Source organism: Varanus komodoensis, unplaced genomic scaffold (genome assembly GCF_004798865.1).
Source record: "Varanus komodoensis strain SLA01 unplaced genomic scaffold, ASM479886v1 scaffold25, whole genome shotgun sequence".
In the NCBI taxonomy this organism is placed as follows: Eukaryota; Metazoa; Chordata; class Lepidosauria; order Squamata; family Varanidae; genus Varanus; species Varanus komodoensis.
The window spans coordinates 8,237,435-8,258,059 of record NW_025335661.1 but is presented as its reverse complement, the minus strand read 5'-3'; the positions used below and the strand labels follow the sequence as shown (position 1 = coordinate 8,258,059).

The following is a 20,625-nucleotide window of genomic DNA, read 5'->3' as shown; positions in this document are numbered from 1 at the left end:
ATCGGCTCCAGTGACAGTGGTGAGGAGAGGTAGGTGCACTTGGGGCATCTCGGTATTAACTTGTCCATCTATGTGCAAGAGAAGCCTGTTTGAGGACATAATTCCTGGTGGAAACCAACTTGGCAGATCTGTATTATGATCAGTTCCCAGATTCTCTCCTTTTAGAAAATGTATCAAGATGCATCTTCTTACCTTGGTCTTCTACATTGTTTTTAGCAAGGTTTTCTTGTTTTTAATGTTTCATTGATGGGATTTTATGGTTTTTTCACTGTTTTGATTTGTTGCTTTTTTAATAAAAAAGGCAGAATAAAAATATGATAAAGGTACTTGGCCAACCCCCGAGGTTTCGGCAAGGGGCGGCATAGAAATGTTATAATAATAATAACAACAACAACAACAACACTACCCTCCCTACTGTAGTTTGATCAAAAACTACAAAACCGTTGCAAGAAAATACAACTCTGTGACTGCATTAACTCAAGTCTCTGTTCTATAGAAGAAATGCCATATCAATAGCACCTCAACTTGTACAGCTTCTTCATGGGCAGCATCATGCAACAGGTGACAACATGAATATTTTGAAATTAAATACCTTTTATGCCTGGGAATCCTGGAAAACCAGGTTCACCTCTAGGACCTTGATACCCAGGGATCCCTTCTGTTCCCTACAAGTTGGACAAAAAAAATGGAGCAGTAAGCTTGTGCCAATTCTCTCTCTCTCTCTCTCACACACACACACACCCACCCACCCACCCACCATGTTGGTTGTTCCTAGCATATTCTGGGAGAGAATAGAGGTAGAGAAAAGCAAATCTGGAAATGATCTCAACTTGGAAAGTAGGGGAAACTGTCAAATGGAAGATTCTGTAGGGGAGGATTGGCAGATATGGGAGGACCCAAGCATCCAAAACTTGCACTTGCTGATCAACCCCATTAGGGCTACTCCTTATCCCATCACAAGCCAAACTGGAATCATTTGTTTGCTGAGATGACTTCTAACACCATTCAAACTCTTGCCACTCCTGAAAGCACTAAAGATGCTGTCAGACAAGGGCTCCTTGCACTTCCAGGTTGGAAACCTATTTTGTCCTTTTCTCAACCTTTCTTGAAAGGAAAGAAGATGGAGATAGTGGAAAAACAAGACAGTGTTACAATTGGAATGCAACATCCGGACCTCTTATAAAATTCCATGGTAAAGGCAGGTTGTTTGCAATATTAAAAGCCTCATCTGGAAGCACTCTATCCCTCCTGTGTTTTTAAAGAGTCTGTATCATATGGGAAAACATTGTTTTACCAATTATGTAGTATGGCAAATATACCCCATTAATTTTTCCAGTTGGCTTAACAGCAGCTCAGAAGAAAGGAGACTGCTGAATGGGTTTTAAATGTTGCTTTATACCTGGTTGCCCATATCTTGCTAGAGAAGGTTCATTCACTTGACTCCTGAGCAAGTAAATGGTGTTTTTTGTGAAGGGTAGAAAGCTGAATATTGCTGTAATAGTTGGTGAACAGCTTGCTATTGATAAAATTAGTATCCATTAGGCTAGAATGTAGAAACACCTTCACCACTCACTGAATTGGTAACTATGGCAACAGCCAAATCAGTGAAATCTCCTACAAGTCATATAACAATTACATGCTAATGCTTGATCTCAAGTTATTTTCTCCTGTCCAGATTCTATTATGATTCTTTGGCTGAACAATTCTGCATCTCCAATACAACCTTTAAAAATATTGAATGAATAACTGAGGATGTATATTTCACTTACTGGTGGGCCAGGTAGACCAATATCTCCTCTAGTTCCTGGTGGACCTGGTAAGCCATCTGTTCCTCGAGAACCTTTACTTCCTTTAATACTGTAGCTAGAGGGCCCGGCAGGCCCTGGAATACCAGGAGCACCTATATTTTTAAAAAATCAATTAGTACATTTAGTTGAGAATAGTATTAAATCAGAAATTCTATTCAAAACATTTTAGGGAAAAAACCTCCAAATTTTCTTTAGCAAACCCCAGTATATTACTTGATTTTCTCTTTGGCTGTTTATTCCATGTACATGCCTTGTTTTGACCTCAGGCCTGGCTAGCAACAATTAAGATTACTATCAGCGTTTACTATGCAGCAGAGGAAGAAGCTGGAGGAGATTGCCTGCATTTCTTCATCAAAAACTGGGCGAGGAAAAACTTGGTTCCCATGCGGCTTTTTAAGCACAGACCTAAGGGCCTGTGTGTGGGGTATTTTGGTTAGGTCTGATGCAGGTGCAGGCTTACCCCAGCATGGGAGACTTGAAGGAGAACACAATAAGGGGATTCACTCTTTGAGAATCACATGCTTGCAACTGATTGTGAGTTGGGGATGGGACAAAGTGTTTTAAAAGCCTGTGGGGTTGTCTTGCTCCAGAAACTTCAGTTACTTTAAAACATGGCTGTAAGAGGAATTGGAATTAGGAAATATGATCATACCACTGCTTTGCCATCTTCACTGACCCCCTGGTCCTATTTTCGAGCAAAATCAAGAAGCAGTGTTGACGTTCAAGACCTTTCATTGATTAGGATCAGATTGAAGACTTCAACATTTTCCTTGGAAGCCCTTCTCTAAGTATCTCTGCCAAAAGTGATGTATAGGAGGTACCAATGTCTTTTCATCGATGGTGCCCAGACTGCAGAATGCCCTCCCCAACAGGTTCAACTAGTGAAGATTCAGAAGTCTCAAATATTATCTGGTTAGGACTATGAATAAGCTTGTACAGTAATGGGTTTCCTACCTGGTTCCCCATCTGGACCTTGGGGGCCTCTATTTCCTTTTGGGCCAGCAATTCCTAAGCCTGGTTCTCCTGGAAGTCCTCGTTGTCCAGGTAAACCAGGAGGTCCACTTGGTCCTTGGTCCCCTATAAAACCTTTAACACCTTGTAGTCCTGGAAAACCAGCCATTCCCATATCTCCTTTGATACCTATGCAATATTTAAACCAAATTTAGCTACATTTCCATCATGTTTAACTACATCCAAGATACTTTTAAAGAAAACATGATAACATACTTTCATAATCCTAATGCAAATTGTAGGTGTTATTAGCTTACTCTGAAACTAAGCTTGTCAACAAAAGATTGCACTGTATCCAACACTATTGTTCTGTTTACAAAAGATAAGTTGCACTCAAGGAAGAACCTCACCTTGCTACAACCTATTATTCATGAGCTACAGGAATCACTGGCTAGTGTTACTATAAAGGAACCACAATGCTCTTCTTGTTGCCAGTCCTCTCCCCCAGGGATTACCATCTCATAATTTATCAGCCTGCCTACTGGTGCTCTGCAAGAGTGCCCTTTCCTTCTTTTTGTAACATCAACTTAATTATTGAGCATCCTTATAAAATTTATGCAAGTTGTGCATTATTTCTATAATGCTACTCTGACCACACAGGTTTTTGGTTTGGATGTTTTGATTAAAAATGTTTAAAGCACAACTTGAAATTGCTTAAGATTAACTTTAACAGGACTTGAGAATATGATTATAAACAAAAGAAATTACTGGTTACTGTCAGAATAATAATTCATATTGTAATGCACTGAGCAATATCACTATCAACTGTGAAAGCCCCTTCCAGTTACAGGAGCCTGACAGCTCAAAATGCAAACAATTAAGCAGTAATATCTTACTTTCATTGAAGTAGGTAGGTGTAAACTTATTTCAAGATTTAAAGTCATGAGTTGAGTCAGTTTATTATACCACAAGAAAAATTCTTCAAAACCATTCTTAGCTTAGTAATCTCAAAGTATGAGACTATTGTAAGGGGACATAAAAGGTCAGAAATTCTGTTTGAAGTGGGGGGAAGCATATCAATACAACATAACTTTACCTTTAGGTCCAGGAAGACCTTGAGGGCCAGGAATCTGATCCCCAGGGTGACCTACATGATAAGACATATATAACATATGCAGAACAAGAAAAGGCAGTAGATTAACAGGAATAAACATATGGCTGACCATCATCCTAAATCATCTTGCTGTAAAAGTTCATAACAGTTGTTGCTTTTCTAAATTTATCCAATAATAATCTTCCTTTGCATCTCTTGTAAAAACATTCACTTAAGGCATGATCAATCCTTTGAATGCCTAGTCAAAGGGAAGTCCTACAACCCTCAGTATTAGCCAGCACAGCTAGTTGGGGAATGCTGGGGATTGTAGGACATTTTCTGTCTTAACATGCATATGATTCTGCCCTTAATAAAATATTTACCCATACTTGTCTATACCATTCTATCATGGCTGCCACCTTTTGGAATTCTACATTGCTGCACTATGCTTCCTAACTCATATTACTAGTACAAGGTGTTTTTTCAAATAGCTTAAAAATGAAATCTTAGGAGTACACAAAATCCCATGCCTAGTCTTGTCCCTTACGTTCGGCAATGTTTTCCTCTAACAAACTTGAAGTGGACATAGTTACAAATGATTTAATTGGGAGAGATGTTCACCTGTTGGAATCAATAGAATCAATGCAGATGATTCATGATTTCAGGACTTTTAAAAGCAGCTAATGAATATCTTAGTACCATAAAGTAGTGATCAGAACACTCAGTGCTTGTACGGAAAGTCAGCCAAAATTTTCATAGCTGAGAGATTAATAAGGCTGCAGTCAATAGATGTCCACTGAGTAAATGCACTGAACGCAATGTCCTTCTATGTAGATATGCATAGGATTGTACCGCCAGAATCCTGAATAATATGGACACGATTAAAGGTGAATCCTGAGCATGTTTAGACAAAAAGGTCCTACAGCTCCAAACATGCCCCAGCCTGCCATGCTGGCTGAGGAATACCAGGAATTGTAGGACTACTTTTGCACCCTTCATCAGCAAATACTGTTCAGTGAAGAGAAGGCTGACAAATATACTCCTAGCAGAAGAATAGGCTAATTCTGCAACTGAAAGAAGTAACCTTATTTTGGACAAGTTGTCTAAACTGTGTGTGTATGTTGCTCTCCATTTAAAAAAAAATGGAAAGACCTCATAAAACTTTATTTTTTCTAAGCAGTTAAGTTAAAAAAAATATTTTTCAGCAATATAATAAAACACAATATAAATTCCAGAACACTCCCAAATTAAGATCACATACTGTGATGGAATAAAATAGATTCAAAATAGAATGAAAACCTTGGCTTCCCTTTTCTCCAGGGGGACCAGGAATACCATCACGCCCTTGATTACCCCTTTCACCAACAGGTCCATCATCACCAGGTTGACCAGCTGGACCTGAGGATTATAAAAGTTAAAACTTGTTTTTGCATAACTTCTGACCATGTGGGGAAAAGGGAAACTGCTCATTTTTAATCAGATGGCCACAAATATAATGAAGTGTAGATAATAAGACTAAGTGTAAGGATGTTGTATTGGAGACCAAGGGCAAGAACATCTGAACTATTGCATCTCCATCACAATCTATGGGTGAGAAAGCTGACAAGAAGAAAAGTGATGCATTCCAACATGGTGTTGAAGGAGTGCTGTGCAACACCTGGACTGACAGAAAGACAAACAATTGGGTCATAGGACCAATCAAGCCAAACTTTTCCTAAAAGAAAACTGAGGTTGTCACACTTTGGACACTTTGGCAAGACTCACTGGAGCACATAATCATGTTAAAGAAAGTCAAAGGCAGAAGATGGAAGAAAAGACCAAATGTGAAATGAACTGAATCCATAAAGAAAGCCACAGCCTTAAACTTGGAAGAGCTAAGCAGGGATGTGGTGGATGGGACATTTTGGGGGGCTTTTATGCATAGAGTCACCATAAATCAGGGACAACTTGCTGCAGTCTTAGACTAGACTCTCCAAGATGCTCTACAGGTTTCAGATTACACTTCAGAGATGACTTGACAGCATGCAACATGCACACAAATATTAATAAGCAGAGATAGTCTACTAGAGACAATAAGCAAACTTTCAGAGTTGTCAACCTACCATGATCTGAACTTGTGTGTGTATCTGTCTCCTTGTTTCCCTAAAAAGGGGTTCAGAAACTAGTCTTCTAATTCCCCACCACAACACAATTCTTTTATATCACTCATGTAAATTGAGAATAACTACACTAAAAATTGGACAACTCCCAGTTGTACATTAGCATGAGCATCATTTGAATATCTGGCACACAAAAAATATATCAATAGAGCTGAAGTATATGTTAGTTTTCAGAGTGATATCGAAAATACTTCCAACAGCTCTTCTTTTAGAGGTACTAAACCAAAGTGCAAAACTTTGCTGCATCTATTAACCAAGTTGTGTCCCTCTATAAAGGACATTCTAGACGTATGCAATGATCAGTGCCAAGTTCAAAGTTCGAGGTCCCTTGGGCACTGTGGAGGTCTTTCAAATATGAACCTTCTAACTCATAGTAATTTATTCCCTTCTCCCATGGCAGCAAGAGAAAGTGAACAAGAAGTGAATGTGACTGCTTTGCTGCTGCTAAATTTTGTCACCATCCTATGATAAATGAGAATGTATAAAAGAGCAGGAAGCAGCAAGAATCCAGAGGGAGAAGGAGTTGAGTGAAAGGTAGCAGCAGGAGGCTCTGGTCAGCAATTAACTCCTTACCATAGCCCTACAGGTGTCCAGTCATGTCAATAACTGGCAATGGGCCTGATAACCAGAGACTTTTCCTAAAAGGAATTACTATGTAAGACATAACATACAGTCCATCAAATCAAACTTGCACAGAGCTTTGACAAGCCTATTAGTTTTTGTCCAGGACTGCAAGAATAAAGAAGTATTTATTAAGCCACTTCTTATTAAATAAGTGTTTATTAAGCCAATATAAGGAAGTGGACTATACTTTGTGGATCTCAATTTGCACAGAGTAGCTTACAGCTTAACTGTATTCTTCAGTTTGTATGAGAAGAATGCCAATTCCAGGAAGGAGGTCCACCAATATGAACAGAGAAAAAAAGGGAGTAAGTAAATGGGAAAACCAGTACATGAAAAAAATGTTTTTTCCCCTAGTGAGAAAACCAAAGGAGGGAATGGGAAGACAAAAAAGGACTACAAAGTATTAAAAGTTACATACCTGGGGAGCCTCTGATGCCATTTAGTCCTGGGAATCCTTTGTTACCTTTAATACCATTACTGCCTGCAGGTCCTGATTCTCCTATAAACAGAAGATCACAGCCATCTTTCAGGTATGTTAAAGTAAGGGTCTTTACTCATCTGTGAACATTTGCTCTTCATGCAGCCCCCACGCCCATTAGGTGGGCAGCGCTGAAGCAGCTGTATTCACATACTTTCACTCAATTTGTACATGCTGTCAGGGTTGCGCTCAAGAGCAAACTTGTGGGTGGGGTGGAGGTCAGTGAAGCCATCAGAATTAATACAACCTACTCTAGATCATTGCATAAACACGTGCACAGCTTTGTATCTCTTTTATGCAATGTTTCCCCCCCTGCCCTTCTAATTGGATACTAAGCTGTATTCAAGAAGCGTCCATGTATATTCAGGGACATTTAATGAAAGAACATAATTTAAAATAACATTGTTTATGTAGCATTATACTGTTGCTGAAAGAGGTATCCATCAGACTCCTTTCAAATGCAGGGCACAGGGACAAGACACAAAGAGCTGCAACTGTTTTTAAGATAGTTACTGCCAGTTCTAATGGCAAATAAAGGTCAAGCAGGGAAACTATTGGCACAGAGTCTGAAATATTGCCTGTAGCGCACAGCCCCCATGCTAACCAATACCTCTTCCGTAGGAGAAGCTACCATCTAGGTGTAGTTTCATACTGCACAAAAACTCTTTACTGTAACAGTATTGCATTGGTCCCTTTACCTGGAATTCCTGGTAATCCATTATTCCCTCTGTTTCCAGGTAGTCCAGGTTCTCCTATGAGCCCTTGTTGGCCTGGTGAACCACGTTCACCTTTCCTTCCTCTTTCTCCTGGCAGACCTGGATCACCCTATTAAGTATCAATGGAACACAGTAATACTGTAAATTACAGACCAACATATTAAGCACCCCTCAGTGCTGCTGATTTGGATGACATTTCTATATACCTTGGGTCCTGGGATTCCTGGAGGCCCAATCCCAGGGCATCCTGGTTCTCCTTTATCCCCTGGAATACCGGGAAAGCCCGACGACCCTGATATACCAGATGATCCAGGCAAACCTGAAGAGCCTTTCTCACCTTTAGGACCTGGAGAAACAAACATTGATCTCAAACTATGTGGTGAACAGGTCACTTTCCTCTTTCCCTCCCTCTCAGTAAACTCAAAATGAAACCTTAGAAGTGCAGTTCTTTTATTGAAATAGAACTGCTTGCAGAGCAATATAAATCTGTAGTGTTATCTCTGAGAGGTGGAAGAAGCATCTACTAGTGTAAAATGCTGAATCCAAGCTGGAACTTCTCTTCCCATCCCTTTCACCAAAGCTTCTGGCTCCACCCTCAAGGTGGCTCTTAATGCTTGCAGGCTATATGGTGGGAGTACTACATACTCCATAATTGGTCCGCTTGTTTCGCCTGCCATCTCCTGACAGAGTCAAGGAGTTCTGTTTCTATCACCTCTCTGTGCAGCTCCGCAATGCCTCCCTCTCTTGCCCAGGCAGGCTGGTTCTCTCACTCTGCCTGAGGAACTTCAGTATGTAATGTTGAAACTGCCAAATTTTCTGCCTTTTCGTTAGAATTGGCCAAATCTGTCTGAACAGAGTATAATGTCTACAAACTGGGTATAATATATTTTTAAAATTTTCCAATAAACTTGAGATTTTAAGACTAAAACTCCAAATCAAAACTCAAACCAAATGCTTTTTAAGCACATATAGTGTAGTTATTTTATCTATCTATCTATCTATCTATCTATCTATCTATATCTATAGCATAGTTTATTTATTGTAAGCTGTCCCAAGACGTTCTGTAGGGGATGGATAGAAAAGCTTTTAATAATTAATTAAATAAATAAATAGTTATATATACTGGTTTTATTTACTGTCCTGTAGGGCTACACGAATCTTATGGTCCTGAGTCATACTAAAAGGAGGGCTTAAATTCCCCACAACACCTATTTTCATTCCACAATTTCACTCCCCCTGCCATGGGGATAGTGCAGAAAAAATTAAGTGTCTATTGGAATCAATGGAGATATTTATTCTTTTTAAACCCCATCCATGGTAGAATTTTGAACACAAATCCATGGGAGGATAACTTAAGCCCTTCTATTCCAAATTGCCACATTCCTGATCTGAATTAGGGCCTTGTGCACATGCAGGAGAGTAATAGTTCATTCAAAGCCACTGTACATGCTGTACATGTTAAAGGAACATTAGTTTGGCCCCATGTCATGCAAACATTAAATGATAGCTATGAATAATGTCTTGCAGTCTGACCTCCTGTGTCCCTTCACTCACATGCACACACTCTGCCTTAACAAAAACAGAATTGATGTGATTATACATGCAGAAATTTCACCTGCCTTGTCAGCTACTGTTTTTACAAGCATAGGTTCTCTAAGCAAGTCTCCTATTTCTCTACTGGTCCAACTATCAGAATTAATGGCCAGATTTATCAGCCCTTATTTGTCAAGTATTACCAACCTCATATTGCATTTAATACAGGTTAAGAAAACATTTCATGGATCACTGCCTTGTCGTGGCGAAGGGGCTTGTGTAGCTCAATGAAGCTATGAGCTATGCCGTGCAGGGCCACCCAAGATGGACAGGTCATAGCAGAGAGCTCTGACAAAACGTGATCCACTGGAGAAGGAAATGGCAACCCACTCCAGTATCTTTGCCACAAAAACCCCATGGACAGTACCAAAAAGCAAAAAGATATGATGCTGGAAGATGAGCCCCTCAGGTCGGAAGGTGGCCAATATGCTACTGGGGAAGAGCGGAGGGCTAGTACTAGTAGTGCCAGAAAGAATGAAGCGACTGGTTCAGAGCCGAAAGGACACTCAGTTGCAGATGTACCTGGTGGTGAAAGGAGAGTCTGATGCTGCAAAGATCTATACTCCATAGGAACCTGGAATGTAAGATCCATGAATCAAGGCAAGCTGGACATGGTCAAACAAGAGATGACAAGACTGAACATCGACATCTTAGGAATCAGTGAACTAAAATGGACAGGAATGGGTGACTTTAATTCAGATGACCATCAGGTATACTACTGTGGGCAAGAATCCCTCAGAAGAAATGGAGTAGCCTTCATAGTCAATAAAAGAGTAGGAAAAGCAGTACTGGGATACAATCTCCAAAATGACAGAATGATCTCAGTTCGAATCCAAGGCAAACCATTCAACATCGCAATAGTCCAAGTCTATGCCCCAACCACTGGTGCTGAAGAGGCTGAAGTTGACCAGTTCCATGAAGCCCAACAACACCTTCTAGAATTAACTCCAAAAAATGATGTCCTGATCATCCTGGGGGATTGAAATGCTAAAGTAGGAAGCCAAAAGATAATGGGAATAACAGGCAAGTTTGGCCTTGGAGTACAAAATGAAGCAGGGTACAGGCTGGTAGAATTTTGTCAAGAGAATATGATGGTCATAGCAAACACTCTTTTCCAACAACCCAAGAGACGACTCTACACATGGACATCACCAGACGGTCAACAGAGAAATCAGATTGACTATGTGCTCTGCATTCAAAGATGGAGAAGCTCTATACAGTCAGTAAAAACTAGAACAGGAGCTGACTGTGGCTCAGATCATGAGCTTCTCGTTGCAAAATTTAGACTGAAATTGAAGAAAGTAGGGAAAAGCACCAGGCCACTCAGGTACGACCTAAATCATATCCCTGATGAATATACAATAGAGGTGACAAATAGATTTAAGGAATTAGATCTGATAGACAGAGTGCCTGAAGAACTATGGATGGAGGTTCGCAACATTGTATAAGAGGCAGCAACTAAAACCATCCCAAAGAAAAAGAAATGCAAGAAAGCAAAATGGCTGTCTGAGGAAGCTTTACAAATAGCTGAGGAAAGAAGGGAAGCGAAAGGCAAGGGAGAAAGAGAAAGATATACCCAACTGAATGCAGAATTCCAGAGAATAGCTAGAAGAGATAAGAATGCCTTCTTAAATGAACAGTGCAAAGAAATAGAAGAAAACAATAGAATAGGGAGGACCAGAGATCTCTTCAAGAAAATTGGAGATAAGAAGGGAACGTTTCATGCAAAGATGGGCATAATAAAGGACCAAAATGGCACGGACCTAACAGAGGCAGAAAAGATTAAGAAGAGGTGACAAGATTACACAGAAGAACTATACGAGAAAGAGCTTGTCCCTGATAACCACGATGGGGTGGTCACTGACCTCGAGCCAGACATCCTGGAATGTGAAGTCAAATGGACCTTAGGAAGTCTAAGCAACAACAAAGCTAGTGGAGGCAACAGTATTCCAGCTGAGCTATTCAAAATCCGAAAAGACGATGCAGTAAAAGTGCTACACTCAATATGCCAGCAAATTTGGAAAACTCAACAGTGGCCACAGGATTGGAAAAGGTCAGTTTACATTCCAATCCCAAAGAAGGGCAATGCCAAAGAATGTTCAAACTACCGCACCTTTGCACTCATTTCACATGCTAGCAAAGTTATGCTCAAAATCCTACAAGCTAGGCTCCAGCAGTATGTGGACCGAGAACTACCAGAAGTACAGGCAGGATTTCGAAGAGGGAGAGGAACTAGAGATCAAATTGCCAACAAACGCTGGATCATGGAGAAAGCTCGGGAGTTCCAGAAAGACATCTACTTCTGCTTCATTGACTATGCTAAAGCCTTTGATTGTGTGGATCACAACAAATTGTGGCAAGTTCTTAAGGAGATGGGAGTACCAGACCATCTTATTTGTCTCTTGAGAAACTTATATGCAGGTCAAGAAGAAAAAGTGAGAACTGGACATGGAACCACTGATTGGTTCAAAATTGAGAAAGGAGTTCACCAAGGGTGTATACTGTTGCCCTGCCTATTTAACTTATATGCAGAGCCCATCATGAGAAAGGTGAGGCTGGATGAATCACCAGTTGGAATTAAGATGGGAGAAATATCAACAAGCTCAGATATGCAGATGATACCACTCTCATGGCAGAAAGTGAAGAGGAAGTAAAGAGCCTCTTGATGCGGGTGAAGGAGGAGAGCGCAAAAGTTGACCTGAAACTCAACATTAAGAAAACTAAGATCGTGGCATCTGGTCCTCTCATTTCCTGGCAAACAGATGGGGAAGAAATGGAGGTAGTGACAGATTGTATTTTCCTGGGCTCCAAGATCACCGCAGACGGGGACTGCAACCAAGAAATTAAAAGACGCTTGCTCCTGGGGAGGAAAGCTATGGCGAATCTAGACAGCATACTAAAAAGCAGGGACATCACCCTGCCAACAAAATGCGTATAGTCAAGGCTATGGTTTTCCCAGTTGCAGTGTATGGCTGTGAAAGTTGGACCATAAGGAAGGCTGAGCGCTGAAGGATTGAGGCCTTTGAATTGTGGTGCTGGAGGAGACTCCTGCGAGTCCCTTGGACCGCAAGGCGATCAAACCGGTCAGTCCTGGAGGAGATCAACCCTGACTGCTCTTTAGAAGGCCAGCTCCTGAAGATGAAACTCAAATACTTTGGCCACCTAATGAGAAGGAAGGACTCCCTGGAGAAGAGCCTAATGCTGGGAACAATAGATGACAAAAGAAGGAGGGGACGGCAGAGGATGAGGCAGCTAGATGGAGTCACTGAAGCAGTCAGCGTGAGCCTAAGTGGACTCGGGGGGGTTGGTGGAGGACAGGAAGGCCTGGAGGAATGTTGTCCATGGGGTCACGACGGGTCGGATACCACTTCACAACTAACAACACCAACAACAAAGAAAACATTTCGATTCACAGTCTAAGCAAGGACACCTCCAAGGAAACAACAAACAATAAAACAAGAGTGGGTAGCATGTCCACAGACTGTAGTTTGAATTAATTTAATTTATTATTTTATTTACTGTGCTATTCCATCATTTAAACCAGTACAATCCTATTCTTCACTTATGTCTGATTTGCTGCTGGCAAAATCTTACATGCACAAGAAGAAAATTGTGTTCAGTATTGTCCCCATGATGACCATTTAGATACTTTAGTAAGATCACCTGGCATTCCCATGTCCCCTCTGTCTCCTGGAGCTCCTGGCAGTCCCAGTCCCCCAGGAATTCCTGGAAGTCCTTTCTCTCCTTTGGGACCTGAAAGCATAATCAACATGCACATTGCTCGATGTTTTAGGCATGTTTTAGGCTCAACTGGGACATTTGTCTTTGTTATACTCATCACACTCATGAAAAGAAAAAGAAAAAAAACGTGCTTCTCTGTCATCTGCTCCTGTGGCTGCTTCTACAGTCATTACTTCCTTCTTATTAACAGATTACTACTCCTAGTGCAGCTGCTGTTTCTACTGGGATACAGCAATGCTCAAACATGGGGTCAAATGAAGCAGAGTTATTTGAAGTTTTTCCATGATGTACCACATGCACATAATCAGTCTGTGGCTAGGATTATGCTGGAGGAACTTTGCTGTCTTGAGGCATGGCTGCGTTTGCCATAGAATGATGAGTTACTGAATCACTGGATTTTTTTCAGCATCTTTCCACGCAGCTTACATACTTTTAAGGTATGATTTATAAGGAATACTATATACCTGGTGGAGCAGGTGTTCCTGGCAGCCCATTAGGACCAACGCATCCTTGAGCACCTTGTTCGCCTCTTTCTCCTTTGTCTCCCATTTGGCCTGGAAACCCTAGAGCAGCAAAGGGATAAACTGAACCTTACAAACACCATCACTCTAGTTTCACAATAACAGGAAAATAAAAGGTGTATGTGGAATGGTAAGTCTGAAACCTTATCCCCTACATCAGCCTTCTCCAACATGGTAAACTTCACATATTTTGGACTTCAACTCTCATAATGAATAACCATGAATCTTGGGGGCTGTAGTCCAAAACATCCATAGGTGTCCAGGCTGGGTAAGGCTGTTCACCATTTATGCATCTATTTTAGAACATGTCTGAGCGCAAACACTAAAGTATATTTTCTTCAGATAAAATGAACAGATTAGGTCAGAACGATACATTCTACCTCCGTCACATGTCTCTAAAGTGTGGCCTCTTCTTCCTTTACAAAGTGGATCCAGGAGGATGCCATTTCTGACAGAGCAGTGGTAGGAGGGCACTTAACTCCTCCCTTGACCATCACGTTCCCTCCCCCAGTCTTCCTTCTTCCTGCTAATATTGATAGGGAAGTTGGACTGGAAGAACAGCAGCTGCAGGCATTTGAGGTTGAAGGGGGAAAGTGCACAAGAGAAGCCTTAAGCACCCTTCCATGTTGAAAACTGTGTGCTCCCAGTCTAATTTTACCAGGATTTGAAAGCACAGAGTGAATGTGCATTTTCCTCTGTTAATGTCAACAAAGAAAATTGTAAAGATTAACTCTTTCAGTATGCAGAATACATATATTCTGAGAACTCCACAATTTTTTTTGTTGTAACCTGTCCAGGGAGCCATGTGGCTAATAGGGTAGGTTAGAAATCCAACAAACTTGGCCTTATTAAACATTGAAACATAGAAACAGAGCGAGTCAGAAGGGGCCTCCCGGGCCATCCACTCTGACCCCCAGCTCCAGCTGGCTCCGCTCACGACATGCCCACCATGTGCATGTCCAGCCTATCTTTGAACACTCTCAGCGATGGGGCCTCAACCACCTCCTGGGGAAGCCCATTCCATACCTTCAGGGTCTTAACTGTCAGGAAGTGCTTCCTGGCATCTAAATGGAACCTTGGTTCCCTGAGCTTTGCTCCGTTGGAGCATGTCCTGCCTTCCTCTGCAGGGGAGAACAGGTCTCTACCCATCTGCGTGTGATATCCCTCACATACCTGTATGTCGCCAACATATCCCCTCTGAGTCTCCTCTTCTCCAGGCTGAAGAGACCCAGTTCCCTCAATCTCGCCTCATACGGCATCCCCTCCAAACTGGCCACCAACCTTGTGGCCCTACGCTGCACTCACTCTAACCTGGCTATATCCTTTCTATGATGAGGGGCTCAAAACTGAGCACAATACTCCAGTTGCAGGCGCACCAGAGTTGTATAGAGTGGTAGTATGTGCCCGTCCGCCCCTTGAGATCTGCGGGAGAGGCCCTTCTCCAGGAACCCTCCGTGAAGGATATTAGGAGGGTAAGTACTTGGAGGAGGGCTTTCTCTGCGGGGGCGCCCAATCTATGGAATGCGCTCCCCAGAGAGGTCTGCCTGGCGCCATCATTATTTGTTTTTCAAATATTTGTTATTTGTTTATTCTCTAATCTCTAATTGTATTAATTGTTATTTATATGTTTTAATTATTAATTATGCTGTGAGCCGCCCTGAGGCTTTGTTGCGATGGGAGCGGCATGGAAATGTTTTAAATAAATAAATAAATAAAATAGTAATACCTCTCTCAATCTAGAAGCCACACTTCTGGCTATGCAACCAAGGGTGGCGTTCGCCCTCTTGATCACCACATCACACTGCTGACTCATGTTTAGCCTGCAGTCAACCAGCACCCTGAGGTCCCTTTCACAAGTGCTGCTCTCCAGGCACTTGTCCCCTAACCTGTACTTATGACACCTATTCCTATGCCCCAAGTGCAAGACCTTGCACTTATCCACATTGAACGCCATCCTGTTGTCTCCTGCCCACTTCCAAAGTCTGTTCAGATCCTTTTGGATCTGGAGTACCTGCTCCTCAGTTGCGGCCACTGCTCCAGTTTTAGTATCATCTGCGAATTTGATCAGCAGACTGTTCACCCCTTCTTCCATGTCATTTATGAAAAGATTGAACAGGATGATCCCGATGATTCCCCACTAATGGTTGCCCTCTGCTTTCGGTCAGTCAACCATGCCCTAATCCATCAGACTGTGCTTTGGTGCATCCCAAAACTCCTCAGTTTCTCAACCAGGAAACTAACCCATAACACAGCTACCCCTCTGGAAATAGATTATGTATCCTACAGATTTTAATAGTAGTGATTCTTACATACCTCTAGCTCCTCTGTTTCCTTTATCTCCAAAACTCATTCTGAACTCTGATGTTCCAGGAGAACCTTTATCACCTGGTTCACCTTTTTCCCCTGAATATCCCTTTCTTCCTTTTGGTCCTGGAAAGCCAGGAGAACCTAAAAATTAAATACAGAGCACAATGAATAAATATTTACTACAATATTTACCACAAACTAGCATGAAAGCTTCCTACTTATCTTCATTTGTTTTGTTTTTAATCTCTCTGCAACTGAAGCATGTGCTCTCTCTCTTTTGCTCTCTCTTTCTACAAGCAGTGTTGGAAGAAAATAGGTAACTTTACCTGTTTCTTTTTCATAATTAGAAGAATTAAAGGAATGACCCAAAAGGCAGACAATTAATCAACAAAACATATTCTGGTCCTCCCTATTGACAGGAAATTTCATTTAATGCTTTCACTCACAAACATTTTATTCAGGGAGGCCCACAATATACTGGAATATTTATATTCGTTCAATTGGCCTTTCTAGAAATTTCTGTACTTTAGCTGACTGTGCTACGTATATTATTGCAACAGCCTCAACTAGCAGCCAAAAATAAATCATTCCTGATGAAGTGCCTGATCCTGCCTAATCGTGGAAGCTAGATTCCTGATTAGAATCTAGATGGGAGACTTGAGTCCTGCATTGAGCAGGGGGCTGGAACTGAAGACCTTCTAAGCCCCTTCCAACTGTATGATGGCATATGACCATCATCCACTGGTAAGCCTGTTTGCCTTCAGGTGAGCAGGATCTGTGCTGCTTCTTGGTTTGTTAGGTCATGGGAGAGCACACAAACTGAATGCCCCATAAATGTGGAAGGCGACAAGGGAAAGCCAACAAGCAGGGTAACAGCAAAGCCAAATGCAAACCATTAGCTGCTATACAGTTTTCATGCCAGGAATGAGGGGAACTGCAATTCTATTAATGGTATACTTAAAACTATGACAAACTTAATACCTAGGACTTTTTGGGAAAAACTGTGAGAACTGGGCTGGTTTGAAACCAATAGGCTGTCACAAAACAAGGGTGAATCTATGGGAAGACTTCATGGTTATTTCTACATAGCATTTGTCAATGGAAAAGTACTAAAGTAAGACCATGGGAACATGAAAAGCTCCTGTGATAAGTAAAGCATTGCAACAACATGCATTTTCACAATCCAGTCCATTGAAGTCCTGAAAAATGAAATAGAAATAAGCACTTTTCCCAAATGGGTACAAGAGTTTTCAAGTCAATCTTGAAGAATCCAAGTAAATAATCCTGGTTCTTCCATCCCTAGCACAGAGAAAAAGAAGTACTGTATGACTTACCTCTGCTTCCAGGGATCCCTGGATTTCCAATGATACCAGGAAACCCAGGAATACCTACAATGCCCATCAAGCCTAGCTCACCTCTTGGACCTGTGGGAAGTGAGCAAACAAAAATACTGCATTTAGTATCTACTCATAGAGAATACTGAGTACCTGCTGAAAGGTGATGCATTCCCCATTGCCAGTGTAGGCACCCACACCTAATCTTAATTTTGAAATGGAGCTCCCTCCATTCTGTCACACTTTGTATGTAGCTTTGCATTAAGCTTTGTAGGTTTTGATACCATGCCATTGCATGAATGCATCCATACTGGTGCTATCTATAAAATGTATAAGAAGTAAAAGGGCAATAGTGTGGTAAAGTAATTCTCTTACTCAAGGAGAACTTACCAGGTATACCTGGTTCTCCAGGCCTGCCAGGCTGTCCCCTGATGCCAGGTGATCCTTCATCTCCTTGAAGGCCAGGTAATCCAGGTAACCCAAATTGTCCTGGAAATCCTGGGATATCTAATCCTGGAATACCTGGATCTCCTTTGGCTCCCAATAATCCTGTAGCTCCTGAGGTAACAGACACATTGCAGTGCAAATCACATGAAAACACTCCACACAAATCTTTCCCACCCAAATGATTGCAGTCCTCAGGACTAGAACAGGTAACAAAAATAAATATCATGAAGTCCTGCTTAAAAGTTTGTGATACCTTGTATAAGGATTGTGCATAATTTCTAAAATCATATCCAGGGACAACCAGTTAGTAAAGTAAAATGTAAGTTGAGCCCATTACATACTTAGAAATAGGGAGGAAAAATCAGGCATGAGCATAGAAAAGGAACCAAACTGAAAGCAGTTTGGACAAAAAACCCTTTTCAATAGAAGGTACGATATTTAAATAAAGTATTTTATACTTCCGTATTACTTTTATGGATCATTTTCTTCTAAAAATATTGAAAATATTAGTTTCAAAGAAAGCAGAAAAATAGATTTGGGCATCCTCTGCATTAGACATTCCACTGGTAAAGCACTGTATTTAATCCTGTTGTAATTACTATTCCCCCCTACTGTGAGACAAAACCTGCCCTAAACGCCATCTATTTTTTTTAAAAAAATCACATCAACACATTCATATTATGCACATGAACATGATGGCACAGCAAACTGGCCAGGTGGGAGAATGACCACAATTTTCTATGGGTCCTTGAACTGGACTGCTCTCACACTAGCACGCCTTTGCAGACAGGAACCCTGTGTAAGGCCAATGCTGGTAAACATTTCCATGCTCTGATGCGCTCTGCTTAGGCTCTTGATTTATTTTACGCATGTTTCATGATTGCCATCCTTTCTTTGGGTCTGCGGAAATGTGGATTATGCAGGGAGGAAGGGGCTGGCACAGGTATGAACAGGGGCCTGTTCCTAGTATTTCATTTTGCCACTTTGAGAAATAGCATTGCTATTTGTTTATCCAGCATTGTCTTGGCAGCAGGTTCTTTGTGTGTACTTCATACCTGGGGTAACCATGGTCAGACTTTGTGGTGGGTATCACTGTATTATATACTAGTATAGTACTGTTACAAATGCTGTGGCTACTATTGGGTTAATGTGGATGGGATTCCCTACAGTGGTAACATTAATATGTCCTGCCCCTTTTCATGTTGGAGGGGTGCAAGATTTTGCATAGCATAACTGCATTATCTAAAGTTGAAAGGCATGCTGAATTTGGGGGGAAAAAACTGCTGCAATAGTATGTCTTATACGATTGCACTTACGTAATTACGGTTGTACCTAAGTGTAACATTTTTAGTTTAAAACCTGACATGTATATCTGGAAATGTCAGGTTTTTAAGCTAAAACATTCCCTATATATCTTGTTTAACATGATTATAACATACTGCATATGCAGCAATAGTTTAGCACAAGACTTACCGTGTGGGCCTATTATTCCACATGGACCTTGTGGTCCTGGTAAGCCAATAATGCAATCACCCATTTTTCCCGGGACACCCTTTTCTCCTGGAAGTCCAGGGAATCCAGTTTCTCCTAAAAGACAGGAGTAATTGCAGTAAACCACGTTGTTGTTTTCACAATAGAATTTCACACCATTTCACACAAAGACATCAAATCACATATCCCATTTGTGGATTCAAGTTGCATACTTTGATCACAAAGATTTGAATAAAGAATTTTTTAAAAGGTAAATACACTCCATCAGCAGCCATTTTATCCTAAATGCAATGAGATTACACAACCTTTCACAGCATTTTGGTTACTCCTAACATGATTTTGAATGTTTTTAACAACTTGGGTATGTTCTTATTCCATGGAATCCAAGTTGGGAAACTTTACCTCTTGGCCCATCAACCCCATCACGGCCTTGTCGACCTGGAAGTCCCGGAAGTCCTAGTGATCCATTTTCACCCTTCTCACCTGAAGAACCCTCTTCTCCTTGTGAACCTGTTCTACCTTGTTGTCCAGGAATAACTGGGCCTGGTTCACCCTAAAATGCAGAGGAGGAAATATTAATGTCTGAAATACTGAGGAAAGAGGAAATACTGTTCCCTTTTCTTTATATCATTTCTATATATCATTATATCAGTTCCTACCCTGGTATTAAAATACTGTGGGGCAGGAGTTAAGGATCTGATTTATGTGCATTCCTGTATTAGAGAAGTAATCCTTACAGTAGTTATTATTCTGGGGGCTTCATGGATAGATTTACACACACACACACAGAGGGAGGGAGGGAGGCGGACACATTCTTGCTACATGTCTTGCTGAGATAGTTGCAAAATATAGTTATTTTTCTTAATGTAGTACCTTTGTTATATTTTATTAGTAGTGTCTTTTACAGCATGAATTTTTATATTGCTTATATTTGGGTCCCTGGCAGGTATGTTATACTGCTTAAAATACTTATTAAAATACCCTCTTGTTTCTCTTTTTTATACTCATTCACCAAAACAGCTTGATGATCCTGGATGCACTTCTGAGTAAATTTATCTAGACCCAAAATTCATTGAAGTCAGTAGAACTGATTGCTAAGTCAGCATACATAAGATCGGGTGGTTTGCTTCTGTTTTGCTATGATACACAAATTTGATTGTTTGATTACCCCAAGAAAACAGCTCCTTCTTGATATTGTCTCAAGACACTCCTGCCATACACAACCTTTTAAACGTGCAACATAAAATGTAGAGGAATGGGTATGGGTGCCTGATCATTACTGTGCACATCCAATATTTCTTAACATTCTGTAAATATTATTATTATTATTATTATTATTATTATTATTATTATTATTATTAT

General features: G+C 41.0%; 1 protein-coding gene across 1 annotated transcript in view; it reads right to left on the bottom strand.

Moving 5' to 3' along the window:
* The window catches only part of COL4A3 (collagen type IV alpha 3 chain), a 62,620-nt gene that overhangs the window by 6,727 nt on the left and 35,268 nt on the right, over positions 1 to 20,625 (bottom strand). Inside the window, exons 29-43 of the mRNA XM_044432744.1 lie at positions 19,666 to 19,816; positions 19,246 to 19,359; positions 17,716 to 17,883; positions 17,326 to 17,415; positions 15,998 to 16,132; positions 13,628 to 13,726; positions 13,086 to 13,175; positions 8,036 to 8,175; positions 7,812 to 7,938; positions 7,054 to 7,134; positions 5,152 to 5,250; positions 3,856 to 3,906; positions 2,763 to 2,948; positions 1,770 to 1,900; positions 593 to 665 (exon numbers count right to left, since the gene is read on the bottom strand). Of these exons, the coding sequence (XP_044288679.1) occupies positions 593 to 665; positions 1,770 to 1,900; positions 2,763 to 2,948; positions 3,856 to 3,906; positions 5,152 to 5,250; positions 7,054 to 7,134; positions 7,812 to 7,938; positions 8,036 to 8,175; positions 13,086 to 13,175; positions 13,628 to 13,726; positions 15,998 to 16,132; positions 17,326 to 17,415; positions 17,716 to 17,883; positions 19,246 to 19,359; positions 19,666 to 19,816 (1,735 nt within the window). The remainder of the gene's footprint in view (positions 1 to 592; positions 666 to 1,769; positions 1,901 to 2,762; positions 2,949 to 3,855; positions 3,907 to 5,151; positions 5,251 to 7,053; positions 7,135 to 7,811; positions 7,939 to 8,035; positions 8,176 to 13,085; positions 13,176 to 13,627; positions 13,727 to 15,997; positions 16,133 to 17,325; positions 17,416 to 17,715; positions 17,884 to 19,245; positions 19,360 to 19,665; positions 19,817 to 20,625) is intronic.